General features: G+C 35.4%; 1 protein-coding gene across 1 annotated transcript in view; it reads left to right on the plus strand.

Annotated features, from left to right (window-relative positions):
* Positions 1-19,827, plus strand: part of TFEC (transcription factor EC) — an 86,215-nt gene extending 66,388 nt beyond the window's left edge. The window contains exons 4-8 of the mRNA XM_054276957.1: positions 5,708-5,822; positions 6,679-6,735; positions 10,251-10,326; positions 18,363-18,510; positions 19,447-19,827. Of these exons, the coding sequence (XP_054132932.1) occupies positions 5,708-5,822; positions 6,679-6,735; positions 10,251-10,326; positions 18,363-18,510; positions 19,447-19,827 (777 nt within the window). The remainder of the gene's footprint in view (positions 1-5,707; positions 5,823-6,678; positions 6,736-10,250; positions 10,327-18,362; positions 18,511-19,446) is intronic.
* The last annotated feature ends 872 nt before the right edge of the window (positions 19,828-20,699 follow it).

Below are 20,699 nucleotides of genomic sequence, written 5' to 3' on the forward strand. Positions count from 1 at the left end.
TGAGGATATCATAGAGGAAGAATTATATGACTGTGATGACAGAACAGTCTAAATGGAAGGAATATAATAGTACTGAGTGGAAGGTCATTCATTTAAATACTAATAACAGGAATGTCTGCAGTAAGCCGAGAACTCATTAACTGGAGATGACAGAAAAAGATCTGGTTACATTAGTTGTTCAGGGGATAACTATAAGGCATCAAAATGATGGGACTGCATAAAGAAGATAAATATGATCTTAGTATCCATCATGAGACTGATTTCCAAGAGACATGAGGAAATATTCAGTGTGGGATTCACTGGGCATGAAACGCTTTGAATGCAATTGGCAAAAAAAGTTGTCGACCCTTCAGAAAAAACTAATTCAAAGCAGAAAAGGTACAGAGAGGCTCTAGTTAGAACATGTCATTGCATGGGAAGGCTGTCTGAAGAACCACGTCCTGTCCCATTAGGAAAGCACAGCCTCAAGGGAGCTATGTTCACCCCCAGTAGTCACCCAGGGAGGACATTAAACAATGGCATATGTCTTAAAGGAACACAAAACAAAATAAAATTTGTCCACAAGCGGAAATAAAAGATAAGCTTTTTGACAATAATTTGCAATCAGTCAACTTTTTTAACATACTCCAAATAAAAACATTGGGGATGTGAAACCTAATTGATTTTAGACAGAGCATTATTGGCTCATGAACTAGATTATGTAATGATACGTTAAATGAACTCAATGTCCCGGAAATGCTTTTTAGTCCAGACTGGGCATTACCATTTTCAGCAGAATTCTCAAATTAAGAAAATTCTAGCTTTGGAAAAGGGTTGGACTGTTATTTTCTAGCTGTGCAACACTGACTGTGATACAACCATGATCCTTACAGACTTAAATTTTACAGTAAGACAAACATATTGTGCAAAGATTAGCCAAAATTGAAAAATACTTGAATAATATGTGATCATGCAAGTGAAAACTGTTGTGACATAGACCTGTTCAGGGACTAGAAGTCAATCGACATAGACAACCTGTATTGATATATTTTATTGCTGCATTCAAAATCCTTCTCTTGGAAAATATGGAAATGCTAAGTCTTCCTTAAATTACATCATATTTAACAACAGCTATAATGATATAAGACTTGGAGTACCACATAATTCCATTTCATAATGCAATGTCTTTCACTTAATGTTTTCCTTTATAAAACCCCCCCAAACTTGGTATTAGAGACTGCAAATTGTGATCAAAGCTGTCCATTGCTAGTCATCCATGCTGTTAATAAACATTTAGTATTTGCTACACGATCCTGCCTGCAAGCAGTTCAGACCCAAGTATTGAACACAGCAATCTTCTCTCGATGAGACCTCCATAGGACATCTCTTGGACACTGTCAGCTAGCACAAGGTCACAGGCCCCTGTGAGGTGTATTCACTCAGGTAGTCCAGCTGAAGTTTGCTTTTATAATTGCTCTAAGCTTCAAAGTTGAGTATCTTTCAGGACTGAGCGCCATGAATGGAAATTCTCATGTTCCAGTCTTTGCACACAGGCGTTGAAGATCCCATGACACTTTATACAAAAGGAAGTATGTTAACCCCAGTGTCCTTGCCAAATGCTAACTTCGTTAATTACAGCCTGCTTTCTTCAATGCTTCTTGCAGTTTTAATTAGAAATTGTATTATTCTCTTCCTGTACTACATTGTCACTGGTTATTCCCAGTTAACCATTTGCTGTGCTAAAGATTTTTGATCTTTTATCCAAAGCAGGCTGTATTTCAGAAGTGGGAAAGATGGCATATTATATTCTGCTATTTTTAATATTTCTGTTCTCATTCCTTATGAGCCACTTGCATTTAAGTTCCTTGAAACATATACATAAATATAAGTATCATGAATGCAAAGTTGGGAAATTATGTGACTTACAAGGGCTTCTCAGAACAACACAGGTATGAACCAATATGACACCTGCAAGATAAGTCATTTGCTGGTACCTAGGAATTTTCATACCCAAAAGTCTATGTTTCCACATCTAAATTGAAAACAACAACATGGTTCTGATATGGTGGAATCAGCTGGGTTTTTAAAGCATTTTGGGATTCATCAAGTTTCACAGTGCTGTAGAATTGTAAGATCATCATTGTACACATATGGTATAATTGTGCCATTTTAAGTGATTTGTACCTTTAGTAACATTGTGTTGAATTTTTGTGAAATTATGTGTGTGTATATACATATATATATATACACACACACACTCATACTTACCTTTTAAGGTAGGCCTGGAAGCTATTTGAAGCCTGAGTACTGCAAAAACGTTCCCTGCTTAAATGACACTATAAGCAATAAATTGCATTATGATGTATGGAATTTTGGTACACATCCAAACAGCTGGATACATTTTGACTCACAATTTCTCTAACATATTGTGCTATGTATTTTGATTTTATAATTTGAAAATTAGGTGCTTACAGATGTCTACATTTCTAAAAGAACTTCCTGTTTTGTCAGACAAAAAGTATTTTTCCTCTTATTGTATCAGCCAATTTCTACTATAAGATTGCTCAGTGTTCAGTAACATTAGCAAAGAAATTGCTTGGAACTTTCTATACTTAATATATCAATGCAGAGCAAATTCAGGTAGACAGTTTCAACAAAATACTTTGACACATTTTGTGACTTTATATTATAAAAGTCTCTGATAATCAGAAAAATTATTAATTTTAGAGGAAGTCTTTCTTATGTGATTTTTAAACTAAGAGTTTATTTGGAGATTTTCACATTAGGAGCCCAGTGAGATTTCCTGAGAAGGTACACATGGGAGGCCTGCAACATTCACCCCAAACTTTCTTCAGAGTCAAGAATAAGAGACAGAGATCATTCAGTTCATTTGGACACAGTCAGGTGTCCAAAACCAGTCACATTAATCACTTTCTATTTCATCTCCTGATCCTGAATCCTGACACTGAGAATTATTTCTTGCACACTAATTCAAAGCAGATTTTTTGTGCTAAGTATGAATGAGTGTGTGAAAGGGAGACCACCAGTGGCCATATCCACAAAGCCACTTATCTGTCATCGTGGCCATTGCAAAGCAATTCAGATTTCTACTAAATTCACAGAAGAAAGAGACAGTTGATAGTGCAATTGGCACTAACTTTCCATAGCATTTCTTGTCACCTGTGCCAAGATGACAAGCCTGTAGTTTGTCCATCTTCCTTCTGGCCCACCTTGTAGATGGGCATCACGTTTACTCCAATAACTGTGACCTCCTCAGTTAGCCAGGACTTCTGGTGAATGATTCGAGATGGCTCAGTGAGCTCTTCTGCCAGCTCTCTCAGGGCTCTCAGGTGAATTTTAGACTTTAGAAATTTAACTAGACTTTAGAAATTTAACTATCTTTCAAGGATAAATTTGAATTTCTCTCTGAAAATTAGAATTAATCAATTAAGTATCTCGTGTTTGTATCAAGCTGTGGTTTACATGCCTGTTTTTTTCATTAATGGCATTGATAATCTACTAAATTGAAGGCTGCCACCAGTGTCATGCAAATTATTGAACTTATATACACACCTGTGTGAACTATGTAAAGAATGACAGATGTGTATTGCTCATTTGTTAGATTATTTATTAATTATATTATTTTCAGAGGTTACTATTTCCTAGCATTTCACAAAAACAGTAGCCTAAGTCATGTAACAGCCTTGCGAAAGTCCACTGGAACCTGGACGTGGAGGAGTCACATTGACTCTCAATTTTTTATGTCCTCCTGTTTTCATATCATTTGAATAAACCAAATTCATTTACATGAATGTAGGAAGTAATTAAATATGATGAGAGCTAATAAGAGTTCTCTCTTGTAATGTCTTTGTTCCTATCACTGGAACAAAGAAAATGCACAGGTAAAACTGCAGTGACTTCTGTAACACTTGTCAGTTTACCCCTCAAATGAAACAAAGGTACCTAACGTGAGAATGCTCTTAGCATTCAAATCCTGCATCTTAAACATAGCTTGTTCTGAGTAATACTCATCTGAATTCCAAGCATTCTTTAAAAAGGTATATTCATTGAGAGATCAAATGTATAAGCAGATTTTTAAAACTGATTTGGTGTTGTGCTTTATAATGGTATTCAAGAATTTTCAGTTTTCCTAAGTAATAGAGCTATTGTTTAAAAATGAGCATGTTACTTATATTTGTTCAATAAGAATTCTGATTGCTTCATTTCACAGTATGTAATAGAACTGTGAGACTTTATCTCAAACTAGATTCTCAGATTATCTAGTAAAGTTATTTAACAAAATCATTAAAGTTTATTTAACAAAATCATTATTTAAAAATAAAGCTAGTTTAAAATTCCAGTTTTAACGTAAAATATAGGCAGCACTGCCATGGAAAAACTTCACACTGTGCATGTAATTGGGAAAATTGTCTCCGTTCAAAGTAACTTGTGATGAAGCTCACAGTCTCTACAAAAAGAGAAATTACAAGAGTGATTCCCAGCAGACCTATGGTTGGTGTCTTGATGACCTGCCTGGAAAATTCCAGGTTGTTTGAGGATCCATAGCTGATGGGCAAATCTGTAAAAACACATTTTCCTATCTATGAAAAACAATTTTCTTAAATAACTCCTAATTTCCTTTAATGCTTTACAGTCTCAAGTCAGTGTTTGTATCCACATATTTTTCACCCACTTTTAAATCCTTTGGGGGTTTTTTGGTATTTTTCTTTTGTTTACTTTTAGTTTTATTTTCTCTTGACCATGTGGACCCAAATTCAGTTTCTAAATCCTTCAGTGTTGACCACAAAAAACGCCAAAGATGTCAGTACAAATTTTATATGCATGATTTAAAAAGCCAAAAAAGTTTTTCTTTTACTGCAAAGGATCCATGCTGAAAGGTTGGTCATAGGGTCATAGGAACTGAGCAAAGCCTGAACTGCTCTTCAGTAAAATTTTGCATATTTTACAGTTATTTCATATGTGTAAAGTTATTCAAATAAAAGTAATTGTACAATTACCTGAAAGCCACATACTTTAGCCTTACATTTCCTAGTGTTCATTCTATGGGCTTATTGAAATAATATTATATTATATTTTTTAAGGGAATAAGGATACTGGTACACATGATTATACATGTTAAAACCATTAGGTTATCTGGTCTATCATGACAACAATACAGTTCCTTTCCTCAAAGTATATTCTCTGATGTACTGTCCACTCTAATGTTAACTGTTACATATACCTATGTTACATATACCAATACATCCCTGAATATATTGCTGGACCAGGTCCTCTATGAGGTACCAATTCAGAGTTTAGAGTTGTGGTTAAAAAAATCATACTGGAGCGTATGGTCAAAATTAGCATGGTAAAGTTGATTTTCAACCTAATGGATATTTGAAATGCAGACATGGAAACACTGGATTTAGAAAATACAATTTGGAAGCAACTGTAGATCTCAAGCCCACACTGTAGATCTGAAGCCAACACAAAGGGCACCTGTAGAAAAATGGCAGACAGTGACTCTTTGCTTTCAATTATAGTTAATATTGTGTAACAGGAATCCTTCCCTTTAGATACATGTACATATACTCCCTCTAAAGAAAACCAGATTCATATCCAAAGATATTTTCTCCTTGCATGCATCGGTTTTTAAAAAAAATATTTTAAGTCTTTTACTTATTTTAATTTTTATTCCTTATTCTTCTTTCCTTTCCTACCCCTCAAGCTATCTAGCAGCATTTTGGATATATATAACAGTGACCAGGGAATGGCACCAGCTAATATGGGTCTCACAAATGCTTCTTGCCCAGCTAATCTACCAGTAAAAAGGGAGCTCACAGGTAAAAACTCTGAGATTTTAGTATATAACTGCATAACTAATGGGGTGTGTCTTAAAAGTTGAATCTTATCCATGAAAAAGATATCCATAATTAAATTCCTGAGAATTTTCAGTCTCTGGTTTCATTTAAGGGAAAGAACAAAGATAAATGAGAAATGTTTTCTTTCTGTTTTTCTCTTTAGAAATTCAGAAACCATCTATTTGCTCCTGTTTTTATGAACATTGTGCTTCTAAAAAATCTTAATATTTTAGAAAACATTATATTCTTCCACATGTTGGCTTCTGACCAACAATATAAATTATTATCATCCATTAAATTTGTTCCAGGGTAGAACAAATAGTTCTTTTAAAACTTTACAATAAGGCTATTCAAGGTAAAGCTATATTAGTGGATTACAAACTTTAAAAGTTACATTCAATTAATCCAAAGAATGCTAGAAATCATGTACAGTTTGTTAATGTCACTCAGAGGAAACAGTGAGTTTATTCAATATCTTACAAATCTGATTAACTCTTGCATTATGGGATATAGAAAATCCATATTCACCTTAGTGTATTGTAAGTTTTATCCTGATGTAAAATACAGGAAATTGGAGAAAAATACCCCTCTGTAGCATTTCTATATTCTTACATTTTAAAAAAGTGTCATAAAAAATGTTAAGCAACCTGCCAGACTTGCGTAAAATTTAGTACTGGTAGAACAAAGATTGTCTATGATCTGTTTTAATAATAAAAAAAGTAATGCTGTAAAAGGGCTGGAAATCTGGTCTCTGTGACAAGAGGCCATTTTCAGAAGATGAAAGAAGTACTGGAATTGCATTTTAAGGACTATTTTAATAAATGTTACTTTCTGTCAGAAGCAGATACAAGAGCAATGGCAAAGGAGAGACAAAAAAAGGATAACCACAACCTCAGTAAGTATATATTCATCTTCCATCTCATTACATGGAATGTATGGAAAATGCAAAACCATGATACATTAGCTACCACATCTCTGCTCCTCTTCTAGACCAGCCTCTCAGCAGGCCAACTCAGACTGCAAAAACAGCTAACCATAAAGTTTTCTTTCTTGAAATTAATTTATGTCTCTGACTTTTGTCTTTCAAAATACTTTGCATATTGCAATTAATTTATTTCCATAAAATCTCCTGCTATTATTTTTTCACTGTAACACACTTTACTTGATGTTTTCTCTAAGAACTACAGTGCAAAGCAGAAAAAAAAAGGAGGCAGGTTATGAGAAAAACAACACTGAAAATCCAGTCTTCACACCCTATTTACTGAAGTGCCAAAGCAAGAGACTGTATCTCTTTATGGGTGATGGGGTAGGAAAAAAAAATTGCATCAGATAATTTCTAAGTGGTTGCTAACCTCTTAAGGTTAGATGGACAACAGTGCAGATATGTGCAAATGATAGGCATGTTGGTTTTAGAGAAACAGTCTTAGAAAAGTGAAATGCATAGTTCAGTGTCTAAATATTAGAATTACAAAAATAGAAAATATTTTAGTTTATATAGCATAGGAAAAAAAATGCCATCAGTTTCATTACTGGGAGATTGCCTATAAAATTTCACAAATTTTCCCTCTAAAGCATAATTTGAAACAAAAAGGCTGCAGGATTCTTTTTGGAAAGTGTTGAATAAAGCAGTTAAAATTTTCAAGTTCTCCTTTCCCATTCTTCCAACAGAAATAGTATGGGAGTTGCATTCAATGATCCTTATGAATCACTTCCAACTTGAGATATTCTGTGATTCTATGAATTTAAACCTAAATTAGTAATTAGTTAATAGCCACAATTTATGTCTTTATTATCTTACTTCTGTCTTGTTTCTCTGGCTATTTGATATCCAGTAATCAAAGAGGGATTTATGGCTTTACTTGTATGAAATTCCATACCTGAAATTATACATCCACTGGCACAATGTGCTAGCAATCACTGTGGACAATATTCTGCTACTTAGAATTTCCAGAAGGCATCCTTATATCTGTCTGTAATTTTTTTTTTTGTGGGTTGCAGGCAGACCATGAAGATTTTCAGACGTGTTGCTAGCATATAATCTCTGAAACGCCAGTGCAGCTGCTCTCTGTCTTGTTAGGGCAGAAATGGGAGTTTTGCTGGACTAAGAAAGGAGTTGGGTAGGAGTTACCTGGAGCTACAAGGGGAAAGAGAGGCTCATCATAGATACATCAGCGATGCCATGGCTTACTGTTGCCTCCACCGTTTGCTTTGACTTATCACAGTCCCTCCTGATCCCAGAAGAAAGGTCTGAGAACTTTCCCTCACCACTGGCAGCTAAACTGAAGGGCACTGCAGACAGGCAGCATCTCTTTTGGCTGGGGTCCAGGTGTACACTGCAGATCCCAAAGGCTCTCTGGGCATAGCTCTGCTATCTAAAGGCTTGGACATAATCATGCAGTGAATATAAAGGCTTCATCAGTGTGATTTACTCTTTTAAGGGGATCAGGTTTCTTAGTGATGGTCTGAAAAATCAGTTTTTGAAAGCTGATTGGAATGATACAAACTTTCAATTTTCAGGTTGAATTAAGGCCTCCATTTCACAGAAATGTTCTGGTACATTCTTATAACAAGGAGTAATAATGGTACTTAAAAAAGTTCCTTTCAAAGACTGTATATTGAATGAAACCATGAAAAGGGAGTTCGATTTAGGAAGTGGAGACCCTTCACGCAACAGACAGAGTTTAAAACATTGCCTGATGTTTCTTAACTTTGGGGGTTTTTGCTTCCAAACAAAGAATGTCACATTACAATCCTGTGCATGCAGTTTGAAACATAATTTTCCAATTTGGCTTATATATAACTTGCTTGTTCAAATATGGCTGATAACTCAGGATATCGCTGGAAACGTTACAGATGCACATCAGGAAAGTTCTATTGCAACATGTTTCCAAGCTTAAAAATCTCCCTTTCTAACTCATTGACACAATCACTGGAAGTTTCTTTTCAGGAAAAAAAAAAGCAAAAATATAAAGAAAAAGGAATTCTGCAAGTGTTCACTCGTAAAGATATTTTTTCATTGCCTTGTTTTATAGCTAATGCTTAGTTGACTACCTTTTGATGAATATCTTAGAGTTTTTTACAGTGTAAATATTAATTAAACAACAGCTAATATGCCATAGGACAGTATAGTAAAAGCAAATTCTTCAATTTTGTTTGCCATGCAATTATTTTGCCAACAAAACAGAAATATATCTTTTAAATTTTCCAGTTTCTCTGTGTTTTTGTACACTGGGCTCTCCTACAAGATCCACCACATTCATTGCAATTTGATACAAGGGCTCACTGAGCAGTACACTCAGGAGGATTATAACCCTGTCTTCTGAATATGTGAATCAACACCAAAAAAAATGAGATGCTTTAATTTGTTAAGTGAAATTCCTGTTTCTGTAGAAAGCAAGACAAGATAATGCATCCCCCCCAAGGTAGAGTACATTATCAGAGTAAATAATAACACTTAAGTTGTTCCTGTGTTCCTGGAGCTTGAGCCTGCTAGGGAGGAAATAACTGACTGCTGCACAAACCGAGGAGCCACACACAGACAGAAAGCAAATAATTTTATATACAGGAAGAAGAGGACTAAAAGTGATCCAGGTGGTGGGGCTGAGACTGAAAGTGACATGCTCATATGAGTATGAGAAGATTGAAGTCAGCCTTGGAAGACCCACTAGGATGCCCTTGGCTGAACACTTATAACTTAGCTCTACTGGGCTTTTTGTATTTATATTCAAAATTTGGCCATTAGACTTTAGGTGTACATCTCCAAACATGGTGGTTTTTTAAATTTTCTCTATTTTTTAAAAAATTATCATAAATATTTTTTGTGCTGTCCATCGCCAAAGGAAAGATGTAGGAGGTGAAGTGGTTTTGGGACATAATCTTGCTCTGTTTTAGTGAGTGGATACAGCTGTAGTTATGTACTCTCTGTGGGTTTAAATGCTGGTAATTGTAAATAAGGGATAAATAAGCTGTTACCTTGTGATTTGTAACAGGAGTTCTGCCAAAATATCAATTGCTGGGTGAATTGTCTTGTATCCCTGTTGGAGTCACCAGCAGGACTCCACTAAGCTGAAATCTCTGTTCTGTGGGAGCATGGTGGAGAGAGAATATATAAACATCAGGAAAAACAAAATGTTAGATCACATTTAGACAATATGTGACTATTTCATTCTCTAAAAATTGAATTGTAAATGGGGGGAAACCCTGTAGTTCAGGTAAGATACAGATGGTACTAATGATACAGTTTGTACTGAGAGTAAGGCAGAGACAGATAGGATCTCATGTTGGGACTGCTATTTGAGGAAGACTTTTTCTATATATTGACTAACATGTTTTTAACTAATTAAAATGTTTTATGTGTAATTTCTCCAAAAATATTTCAGTGTAAAAATAGTAAATGTTTCTTTTTAACAGTTGAGAGAAGAAGAAGGTATAATATTAATTACCGAATCAAGGAGCTTGGCACACTCATCCCCAAGTCTAATGATCCGTGAGTTCAACTGTCTTTCCTATAATAATGTTTATAGTATTAATACAGGAGAAAAGAGACAGTTGTGAATATTGGCTATAGGATTGAGAAATGGGATACAAAATCTTCTACACCAGGTCACTGGCTCAGATCAGGCTGTTGAAATAACAAACCTTTGACAGATTTTTTGTGCCTGTTGAAAAACTTGTGTGAAAGCATAATAATATGAAAGCGATTTCAGGGTGTTTAAGAGAAACTGCCACTTAAAGGGAAAACAAACAAACAAACAAACAAACAAAGCCAACCAACAGAAAGTCCATCTCTCTGTCCCTGAGCACAGTTGTGTGGTGTCTCAGGGGAAGGAAGTAGTGGTGCTTTCAGCTCTTGCCATGGCCCTCTAGTGGGATAACACAAAATTTATGTTGTCACTGTCTGCCCTCAGACTAAGAGAAAAAAAGAATCAATTTAAGAGTCTGTAGACTGAGCATTTTTCAAAAGTCCTCAACTCATTGCAGGGAAAGCACCAGTCATAAAATGCAAGGATAAAAGTAATAATTGCTATAATTGCTATAATAATATCATTTTATACTAATGCATATACTTACAGAAACACAAAATGCATATTGCTTGAACTATATGTGCATTCCCTTAAAGCTTATATTTGTCATCAGCAGAAAAAAAAGCTGCCTTGGAGAAAAGCCCATTGCAGGATTAAAATAACAACTCAGAGTGATTTTTAATGCAGAACTTTAGCCTTAGATTTCTCTTGTCACTCAGGGAAGACTTAAGACAATGCAGCAGCATGATTGTAACTTGCATAAAATTGATTATACAGATTTTGTCTTTGTAATTTGCATGTCAATACAGATGTGCATGATACTCCAAATGAAAACATCTATTGATATTTCAGCTTTTTTAACCTTAAGACTAAGAAACTTTTGATTACATTAAGGATTTCTGCAACAATACAAAGCTGTGTGAGGCTTACACAAGTAGAAGGTTGGCTTTATTTGAAGTGAAGCCACCAGAGAGAAAGTTAGCATACCGCATCCATTTTAGAGAATTCACAAACTGAGTCTTCTGTAGCATCCACCAAAGACTGGATAAATGGGCATGTTTTTTTGTTATTAATATGGAATTAGGTGTTAAAACTGAATTAAAAAGCACTTCAAGTACCTAAATAAAGTTTTGGACATGTGATCCATTGCAAGCAGAAACTGATAGAAGTGTTTTAATTTTGCTGGTGCATCTTTCAGTATTCAATACCATTTGGGCAAGTAATTGAAAGATTTCTCAGAAAAACAGTGGATGGCACTGTTGGTTTGCAGCTATAAAGCAAAAATAGAAACTGGAAATGCTGCAATTAGAGATGGGCATGGGGTACAAATTGCAGTTGCACTTTTTGATTGCCTATAAAGGTGTTTCACCTACATGTTTTGGTGTGGATTCAGGTTGACTTCCTGAACTTAATCAAAACATTACTACCTAGAGTAATCATTTAAGCTTTTTTTAAAATTATTTACCTGAATATGCAGTTTTGCTTCAGTAAGTGGATGATGGACTTCACCTTCAGTTTTTGGTGTTGTTGCCTGATTAAAAAGTTTCAGGTATAGATTCTGAAATCATTGCCTTATCTTGTTTTAGTTTGCAAACCCATGACTGAGTTCAGCAATGTGACCAGACCCAGAGTGGTTTATGTTTACAAAGGCACAAGGTGAACTTAAGCATCTCACATTCTGAAGGCTGCTGTCTTCAAAAGGCTGATAATCAGTACTCCGTTGGAAAGCAGGCCTAATGAAAAGCTTTTAAGTTGGTGCTAAGAAAAAAAAAGGCATCAAAACCTGCAGGGCTTTTGAAAAACCAGTTTGCAACACAATTTTGCTATAGCTTAGTGCAAGGATAAATTAATTCAAAGAAATGTAAGTAGTGGTTTTGGTTTTTTTTTTGTATTTGTATTTTTAGGCAGAAATATATTCATTTGAACATATAAACAAAACATTAATTTTTTTTATTGGCTGAGCAGATCAACATTATTATTACCTTTTGGTATGGTCGTGTTTTGCCAAATCATAACTCAGCATCCTTATTCTCTCTTTCAGTTCTTGCTTTTTACTTCATAACACCTTACTGTGCCCCCAGTCTGCCCCCTCTTCTTTGAAAGAAAGGGATTTATCATGGCTTACAATACTTTATCTATAACATTTTATCATACATAGCATTTTTGCCTCATATTGATTTCAGAAGATTCTTCTTAAAGTGGAAACTTAGTTGTAAAAGGAGAAAGCTTACTGATGCTTAGACTAATGACAGGGAAGAAAATCAGCCTCTGCATTGAAGAGCAAACACTACTATAACTAAGCCATTGTGGTTAGCATGCCTGTCCCAGATGGCTTGCTTCAAGAAGATTACATTCAGAATCAGAAACAGAAAAGGACATTTTTTATGCCATTTGGAAACCTTTTGTGATTTATATTTCTTAGAAGTGCTGTATGGGGTTTTTATTTCACTTTTGTTTTGTTGGTTATGTAGTGAACTTGTTTGGCTCCTGCAGAGCTTCTGCAGGGACTTTCTTTTGACTGGATTAAACCCCTATTCTTTTTACTTTTTTCTTTTTTTCTTAATTTAATGATGAAAAGTGTGGATTACATTACATAAATGAATGGGTGTTTTAAGTTCACTTCATCAACATTAGAAAATGAAGATAAGTGTAAGTTACAAAGAACTATGACTCTTTTGTTTAACTTTCAATGCTTAGATATCCAAGGGCTAGATGATTCAGAAATGCAAATAGGTTTTAAAGAACAAAATTCAAAAATAGAATTGAAAAATGCCAGAAACACTCAGCCATATTTTGCTGAAAAACTCATAACCTGCTCCTTTAATTATACCTGCCTTTCTATTTGTGTTCAACCTTTCAGAATCCACCTTTTAGGTGGTTAACAGGATTTCTTATTTTGATGGAGTCTGGCAATGCCAGTGTAATGATAGTTGGCCTTAAATTCCCAGAAAGCTAAATGAGAAAAAGGAATTCTAATAATGTTGCAGAGCTGGAATGTTAAGAGAACTGCTGAGGATTTGGGCAGAAGCAGTGGGCTGCTCTCACTCTTTCCTTTCTGCTGCCTGTACCAGTGCCTGACCTCTGTGCTGCCTCTGGGCAGACCCTCTAGCAGCCAGCACAGACACATTCCTTGCAAAGGAAACTCTTGCGTACACTCATGCTGTTTTAAGGTGGAAACTTGCTGCCTCTTTCAGAATGAAACACTTTGCAATTGTGCAAGTCCTCAAAACAAGTACAAAGTCCTTCCAAGCACTTCTTTGAGCAAATTTCTTTAGTTTAAAGCTAATTTCTCAGAAACAGGGAGAGAGATGTTCTGCAAACAGTTTCAGCTTTGCAAATGCATTTGTTATTCGTAACTGGCCTGCGTCTGGCAAACTCTGTACCTATCACACTCTCTCAAACACTGCTTTTACTAATTAGTTCTAATCTTAGATGGCCACATGCTCCCATCCTTCCTACAGGAGTTCAACTTCTGTAAACTAGTGAAGCTCCTTTGCCTGCAACAAAGTTTAAATAATGGAATGAGCTGAAGATCAGTCTCTTTTCCATGTTTGGTTTATCCAATATAAGAAACTCTGCTTAGTGAGAGTTACATGTTTTGTTTTGGGCATTTGAGTTTTATTGAGAGATTCAGATGATAAAGTTATGAGGAAGCAGGATTCAGAGACTAATAAAACATAATGTGTTTTTTACTTTTTTTAAAATTTTCCATAAAAATCTTATTATTTTTGATTGGCCTCAGTTAATTAAACTCACTAATATATCTGTGGATTGCTAGAAACTTCAAATTACTCTACCACACGGACACACAGGAAGAAAGAAGCAATCCTCCTTTGCATCATTTCTGATGACCAGACTGGCAAAACATCTTACTGGTCTCAAATGACTTGGCTTGAATATAAAATTTCCCATGTATTTCAGAATTTACAGGATGGTGCATGCATTTAATAAAAATCATGACTAAGAAAACAAATGCCAAAACAACAACAACAACAACAAAAAACCCACTGAAAACCAAAAAAATCCAGTCTAAAGCAAATTAATAGACCTGAAAGATCAAAATGAAGAAAAGAATTCCTGCCATATCTGAAGATCAGCAGGTCTATAGCTAAGTTTTTAGAATCAAAACAGTTAGGAATGCAAGTATTTTGTCTGTTTTCATACAGAAACTTCCAATTAAATTAGTAACAACTGCTAGTGATTCCTCAATTTTTGAGGGTTCTAAAAATGTCTTTGTAGGGCTTTTCGTTTCAGTTTTTATCTCTAAGTGCAATCAACAAATCTCTAAAAAGCAAAAACTACGATTTCCTAGTGACATTTTTATAACTTTTCAGGTAGTTTTATTTACACTCAATTTAGAATTCATTGTTTTCAGAGAAACAACAGAAACCAAATAACTGATCAGAGACATTCTGAATTCCTCTTATGCACTTCTTGTGCTTTGAGTTAATCAGTTTTCAAATGTTGAGTTGCCTTTTCTTCCCATCACAGATGAATCTGCTTGCCTGCCTGGTCTGTAGATCTAGATGCACTTCAGACTATTGGTATGCGGGAATCTCACCTTTACCAGCCCAAATTTGCCTTCATCCTCACCGGTTGCTTTGTTGCTCCCCCAGCCCTGCACATCTGCACAGAGCCTCTGCTGCTCTGCAGCACTGTCCTGTGGCTGCTGTCTCTGGGCTGCAATGAGTGAAGAGTGCCTGTGATGCAGAATCAGCACAGACACCTCCAGGATTTTCCTTAGGTCCTGGTAAAGAGAGACACAGAGTGAAATACATGTTGACTTCTAAGGTCATCAGCTGTTCCTTTGCTATGTTGCCTTCAAACACTGGAAGGTTCAAGTTCAAAATTCTTCATTTAATAAGAATATTCTTCATTTAACCAGTGTTTGTACATATGAGAAATGATGTAGAACCATATGTGGGGTACACACACATGCACAGAGACATACACATGTGTACACAGGTTAAAGAACAGTCTCTTAAATAACAATAATAACCTCTGCATTTTTATCCTAGCTCTCCATTACAGTTTTGCCTCTCAGATCTGTAAATATTACCACAAGAGATATCTATCCATATGTATCTCATGCAAAACCTGACCGGGTCCATCTCTCTGGCAGTTTGAATCCAGGCATTAGTCTTTCAGTGAAGATTTATTCAAAACTACGAAAAAAATTGCCAAAGAAATAAAAACTAAAACTATCAAGGAAACATGAAGTTTACATTAAGAAACATTAAGTGTAACATGAATTAATTTAATCAAAAAACATTCCAAATACAGTAATGAACATATGACTTATTCATATGTCAATCAGAAAAATCAACCAAAAATAATTTTGTCTGATTTTGAATTCATTAATTTTTTTTGTGAAAACACTATGATATATTTTCTAAATACGTGATATATTCAATTTTTTCTGCTGTTGTTACATTTCCTCAATTATTTTCATTTTTCCAGCTAGGGTTTATTTCTAATTTCATAGTGGTATATCTTTAGGTTTGGCCCATCAGTTCAAACCCGTCTTAGTTTTGTTTTTAGCACTTATTAAAGACTAACCTCTTCATCAAGACAGATTGTGTTTCTCCATTTATCATATATAGCTCATATCTGAGATGGGAGTGGAAAATCCCTGTCTGAAAAGTTCTTGTCCTGTTAACTTTATTTATTTTATGTAGCTTCTTTATTCATGAGTGGTCTGGCATAGACAGACAGACCCTTTACTGCCTTTCAAACTCCACTTTAATTTAGTCATAAACAGAGACCTCTCAGTATTTTTACCTAACTTTCTAAAAGGGTGTCATGGAAATGAAACTGTGACATGGTGATGGCAGTGAAAGATTGTCCAGAAAATATGCACACTAAAAGTTTCCTTAACCTGTACAGTTTAACCTAGGTAAGCCGTTTGAGAGGAGAACATCCTCTCCTAGGAGAGTGCCTGTGGGATGCTGGCAAGAAATTCTGTCCTCTCACCTGCTCAAGAGGGACAGGGACAGGAAGGAGAAGGCAGAGGCACTGCCAAGAGATGATTCAGCCATCATGGGAGAGATGTATGCTGCCCTTGGCTCCCAGTTCCACCTCTGCTCTAGCCTTTTGACAAGGAAATAATATCTAAATCAGAATACATACCCAAGACAGTAGGGTTGTAGACAACAATTATTTTCTCTCTGACCTCCTCAGCCTTGAATCCCAAAAGATGTGCATTTCTGGCCTGCAGCACTGAGAGGAGGCCAGGTCCCTGAGTACAGGAGCCTCATAATTTGTGTGCTGTCCAGAAATAACTGACATTTGAATTTCAGCACTCTTGGATCAAAAAAAAAAAAATGTTACTCCCAAATCTTTAGAAAATTACCTGAATTCCGTGGCATGGTTAAACACTGTGATGCTTTATCACAATTTTGCATTTGCTTCTTAGTGTTTTAAAGTTATCAGTCCCATAAAGTTTTGTCCATGGTAAAGCATCTGGAAAATCTGGGTGGTCTGGGTCCCTAAATCCTGTACCTCCCTGGCTTTTGCACTATACCTTCAGGAGATAAATCACTGCAGAAATCTCCAAAGGTGCTCAGCCTCATGAGGGGAAGTGGAGGGGCAGGCACTGATCTCTTCACTCTCATGACTGGTGATGGGACTCAAGGAAATGACATGAGGCTGAGTCAGGGGAGATTTAGGTTGGAAATCAGGAAAATGTGGGTAGCTGAGCACAGGGAACAGGCTCCAGGGAAGTGGGTATAGCTCCATGCCTGGCAGAGCTCAACAAGTGTTTGGACAATGCTCTCAGGCTCATGGTGTGACTTGGGGTGTCCTGTGTAAGGCCAGGAGTTGGACTCACTAATCCTGATGGGTGCTTTCCAACCCAGCATATTCTATGATTCTATGAATAAGGGAATGTGATAATAGTTGGGCATATTTTTTTTTTCTCCATAAATAACAGCATGTAAATATATGTTTTTAGAAGACGTATTGAAAAAATGCTTGTCCCTCCCAACATCAGATTCTTACTTGCTCTTAAAACAGCTTTGTGTTGGTTTGGGACCAGAAGCTTGACCGACCTTCTGCTCAGCCGAAGCAACTTGCAGTGAAATAGTTTGGATAAAGGCTATTTAACTATATATTTAATGCAGTGAACCCATCCTGTATCATAAAATACTGAAATTTACTAGAAATTAAATATTTTTGGCAAAATTCATTTTTGTTCCAAGACATTACTTAAAGGAATGCACGAAAATTTGATAAATGAATACATGAAAGTCTTGGACAGTTTAATTTTAACAAGTGTTCTGTTGCTAGTGAGGCTGCTTGTAAGCTGGAAGTCAAACCATGATTTCCTGAATGATGCACAGGTTTAATCTAATTTTTTTAAAAGCTTTTATTTTGAGTTGGGGTCTGCATGTAGCTGTAGATTTTAACTTGTTTTTTAAATTGTTTCAAGATTTTTGAACATGATTTTTGTCATTCCCTAGTCATTATGGTTATGAAAGTGTGATTTTTCTGGTCTGTCATCAATGAGGAGTGGCATTCAGCACAGATAATTTTTTTCTCTACAAGCATAAAAGCAACCTCATTAGTAAGTCAGGTAAAAGGAGTAGTATATTCAAAATGATCTTTAAAAATTTAAGCTTAAGTCCTCAGTAATGTATATTTCCTAGTTCATTAATGCAGAAATACTGCACATAGATTTTAATCTCAGAGTTAATAATAAAAGCAATTTTCACTAAAAATATAAAAACTGTAATGGTAGAATCATGATATTGCATTTAGCTCTCCCACAAAAAGTCACTTTATTACTTTCTTTTGACACTTATTTTCATTCTGGGATTAATTTTACTATATAAGGGCTTCTTAACTATTCTATTAAAATTTCCATTCAGAAGCAATAATATCTAAGAGTGAATAATAGTCATGTAAATCATTATTTCATATTAATGTAAAAGATTTTGTAAGTTCTTATGAATTCTGCTGACATGCACAATTGTGAAAAGGTTATCTCTACATTCTGCAGTGATATGCGCTGGAACAAAGGAACTATTTTAAAAGCATCGGTGGAGTACATCAAGTGGCTACAAAAAGAACAACAGAGAGCCAGAGAATTAGAACACAGGCAGAAGAAATTAGAGCATGCTAACAGAAGACTTCTGCTCCGAATTCAGGTTTGTATAAGCGTTGCCGTGAACTACAAAGCTTTCTCAGTACTTTTCCCCCATTAAATTTTGTTAATCTATATAATTTTTCCTCAAATTATGTTTATTAAAAATAAATTGACTTTGCCTTTTTATTTCTGTGTATATCGGGGAGGGGGTATTCTTTAGATTTCTAGGAAATTTCTTTGATAATTATACTTTATAGTATAAAGTATAGCATAAAGTAACTAGTGGAAAAGTAATAAAGTATTTGTACAAACAGTTGCATTATGCACGTGTTAGAAACAAAGACAAAAAAAAAAAAAAAAAAGGAAATAAGCATATTCCTGCAGCCAAAAATCAAAAATCAATACTGGTCACAAAGTTCCCTTCAGTATTTTAATTTTCCCTTTCAAAGTATTTAATGCATTAGGCTCCCCAGTAAAAGACTATCTTATGTCTGCTTTTGACACTAAGAGGTAGAATATAGCCCTTCATGACTTAAAAAGCAATATTCTAACATAGACATACACCTATGGAAATGGGATGGGTAGATAGATATAAAACTAATCATCTTACCTATGCTGATTTACTTATATATCTGTATAATATTAGCATTATCAACTAAAGAATCTTCTTTTTCTCTGGATAACAGTTTTATAATGAACTATCAAGTTGCAAAATTTTTCTGCTACCTTCACTGGATTCAGTGAGCAATGGTTGCAGAGAGGCTGTCCTACCTCATCTACTCCAATAGAATGGTTGCTTAATGACAAAAAGGAATATAAAAACACGTGACAAATTTTCTTTGATAAAAAATTTATTATTTTAAAATCTAATCTCACAACTGGGCAACAGGTATAATAAATTTTCATGCATGATTTGTATACTTTCTGCAATTGTTCTGAAGAGACTGTTTTATCTTTTAAAATTGTTGCCTAATTTTTTTTTTTTTTGAAATGTTAGGAACTGGAGATCCAGGCACGTGCACACGGCCTTCCGGTCATGTCTTCACTCAGTGCTGTCGATTTAGCAGCGCAAGTCATCAAGCAGCAGTCTTACCCAGAGGAGAACTCTGTAGACTACTCTCAACAAATGCCTCTGGTACACGGACAAAATTCTGATGTCTGCGATGGATCTACAGCCTTTTCTGACCCCCTTTCTCACTTCACGGATTTGTCCTTCAGCGCAGCTTTGAAAGAGGAACAACGGCTAGAGGAGATTTTATTGGACGACACAGTGTCACCATTTGGAACAGACCCACTCTTGTCCTCCACATCTCCAGCTGCATCAAAAGAGAGCAGCAGGAGAAGCAGCTTTAGCACAGATGATGGAGATGATTTATAAAAGCAGAAAGGGTCTCATACTTCTCTAAACATTTGTTAAAAGACTTAGTTAAATGAAAGCGTGGTGTTTGCTCTTATTTTAAATACCTACAAGGAGAGACACATTAAGAATCAATTACTTCATGACAAGGATTTCAATCAGCCCTTACTTCGCAAGAAAATAAGATGGACATGAACCCATATCACTCTGCCCCAAATTCACCCTCTGTTCACAGCCAACATTTGCATAAATCTCTCTTCACTGGGAATATTTTTACTATCACCTCATGACTTTTATCAGTACTATGAAAATGGTTACCACAAAAGGAATAACCATGTTGCAAAACTGTATTCAAACTCTTTTCACACATTTCTCTGATACAAATATGAGATTTAGTAATTTGCTAATTTCTTTTTCTTTTTTTATAACTAAAAGTTCTACAGAATTTGAAGCAACAGAAAAGTATTTAAGCTGGGAACTGTAGAGATGTTACAGGTTTTAAAATCTAAAAATGTCAGATGGTAATGCTTTCACACAAGCATGAAGTTTAAACTGTGTGGGCTTCTCTTTAAAAGGAGAAAATCCATTAAGCTTTCTATGGAATGCCTTTAGTTTTTTGGGGTTTTTTAATTTCTTTTGTAGGAAAAGGACACTCTTTTAAATATCTATTTTAATGACACAGAAGAAAACTGGGAACTAATGCAATGACAGTGATTCAAATGAATTCAGACAGAAAAAGACACAGCATTGCAGTAGAAAGACTGTATGGGTATACAAGACAGCACAGACACTCCACGTTACACTTAGCACAATTTAAAACAAGCACTACTTGTGACAGTGCTTTGTCAGCTATTTATTCCAGGAATATTCAAACTGTGTCCTTTTTTATATGG

This window comes from Melozone crissalis, unplaced genomic scaffold, assembly GCF_028551555.1.
Source record: "Melozone crissalis strain CALT ecotype California unplaced genomic scaffold, PUWL_Pcris_2 ptg000004l_1, whole genome shotgun sequence".
Taxonomy (NCBI): domain Eukaryota; kingdom Metazoa; phylum Chordata; class Aves; order Passeriformes; family Passerellidae; genus Melozone; species Melozone crissalis.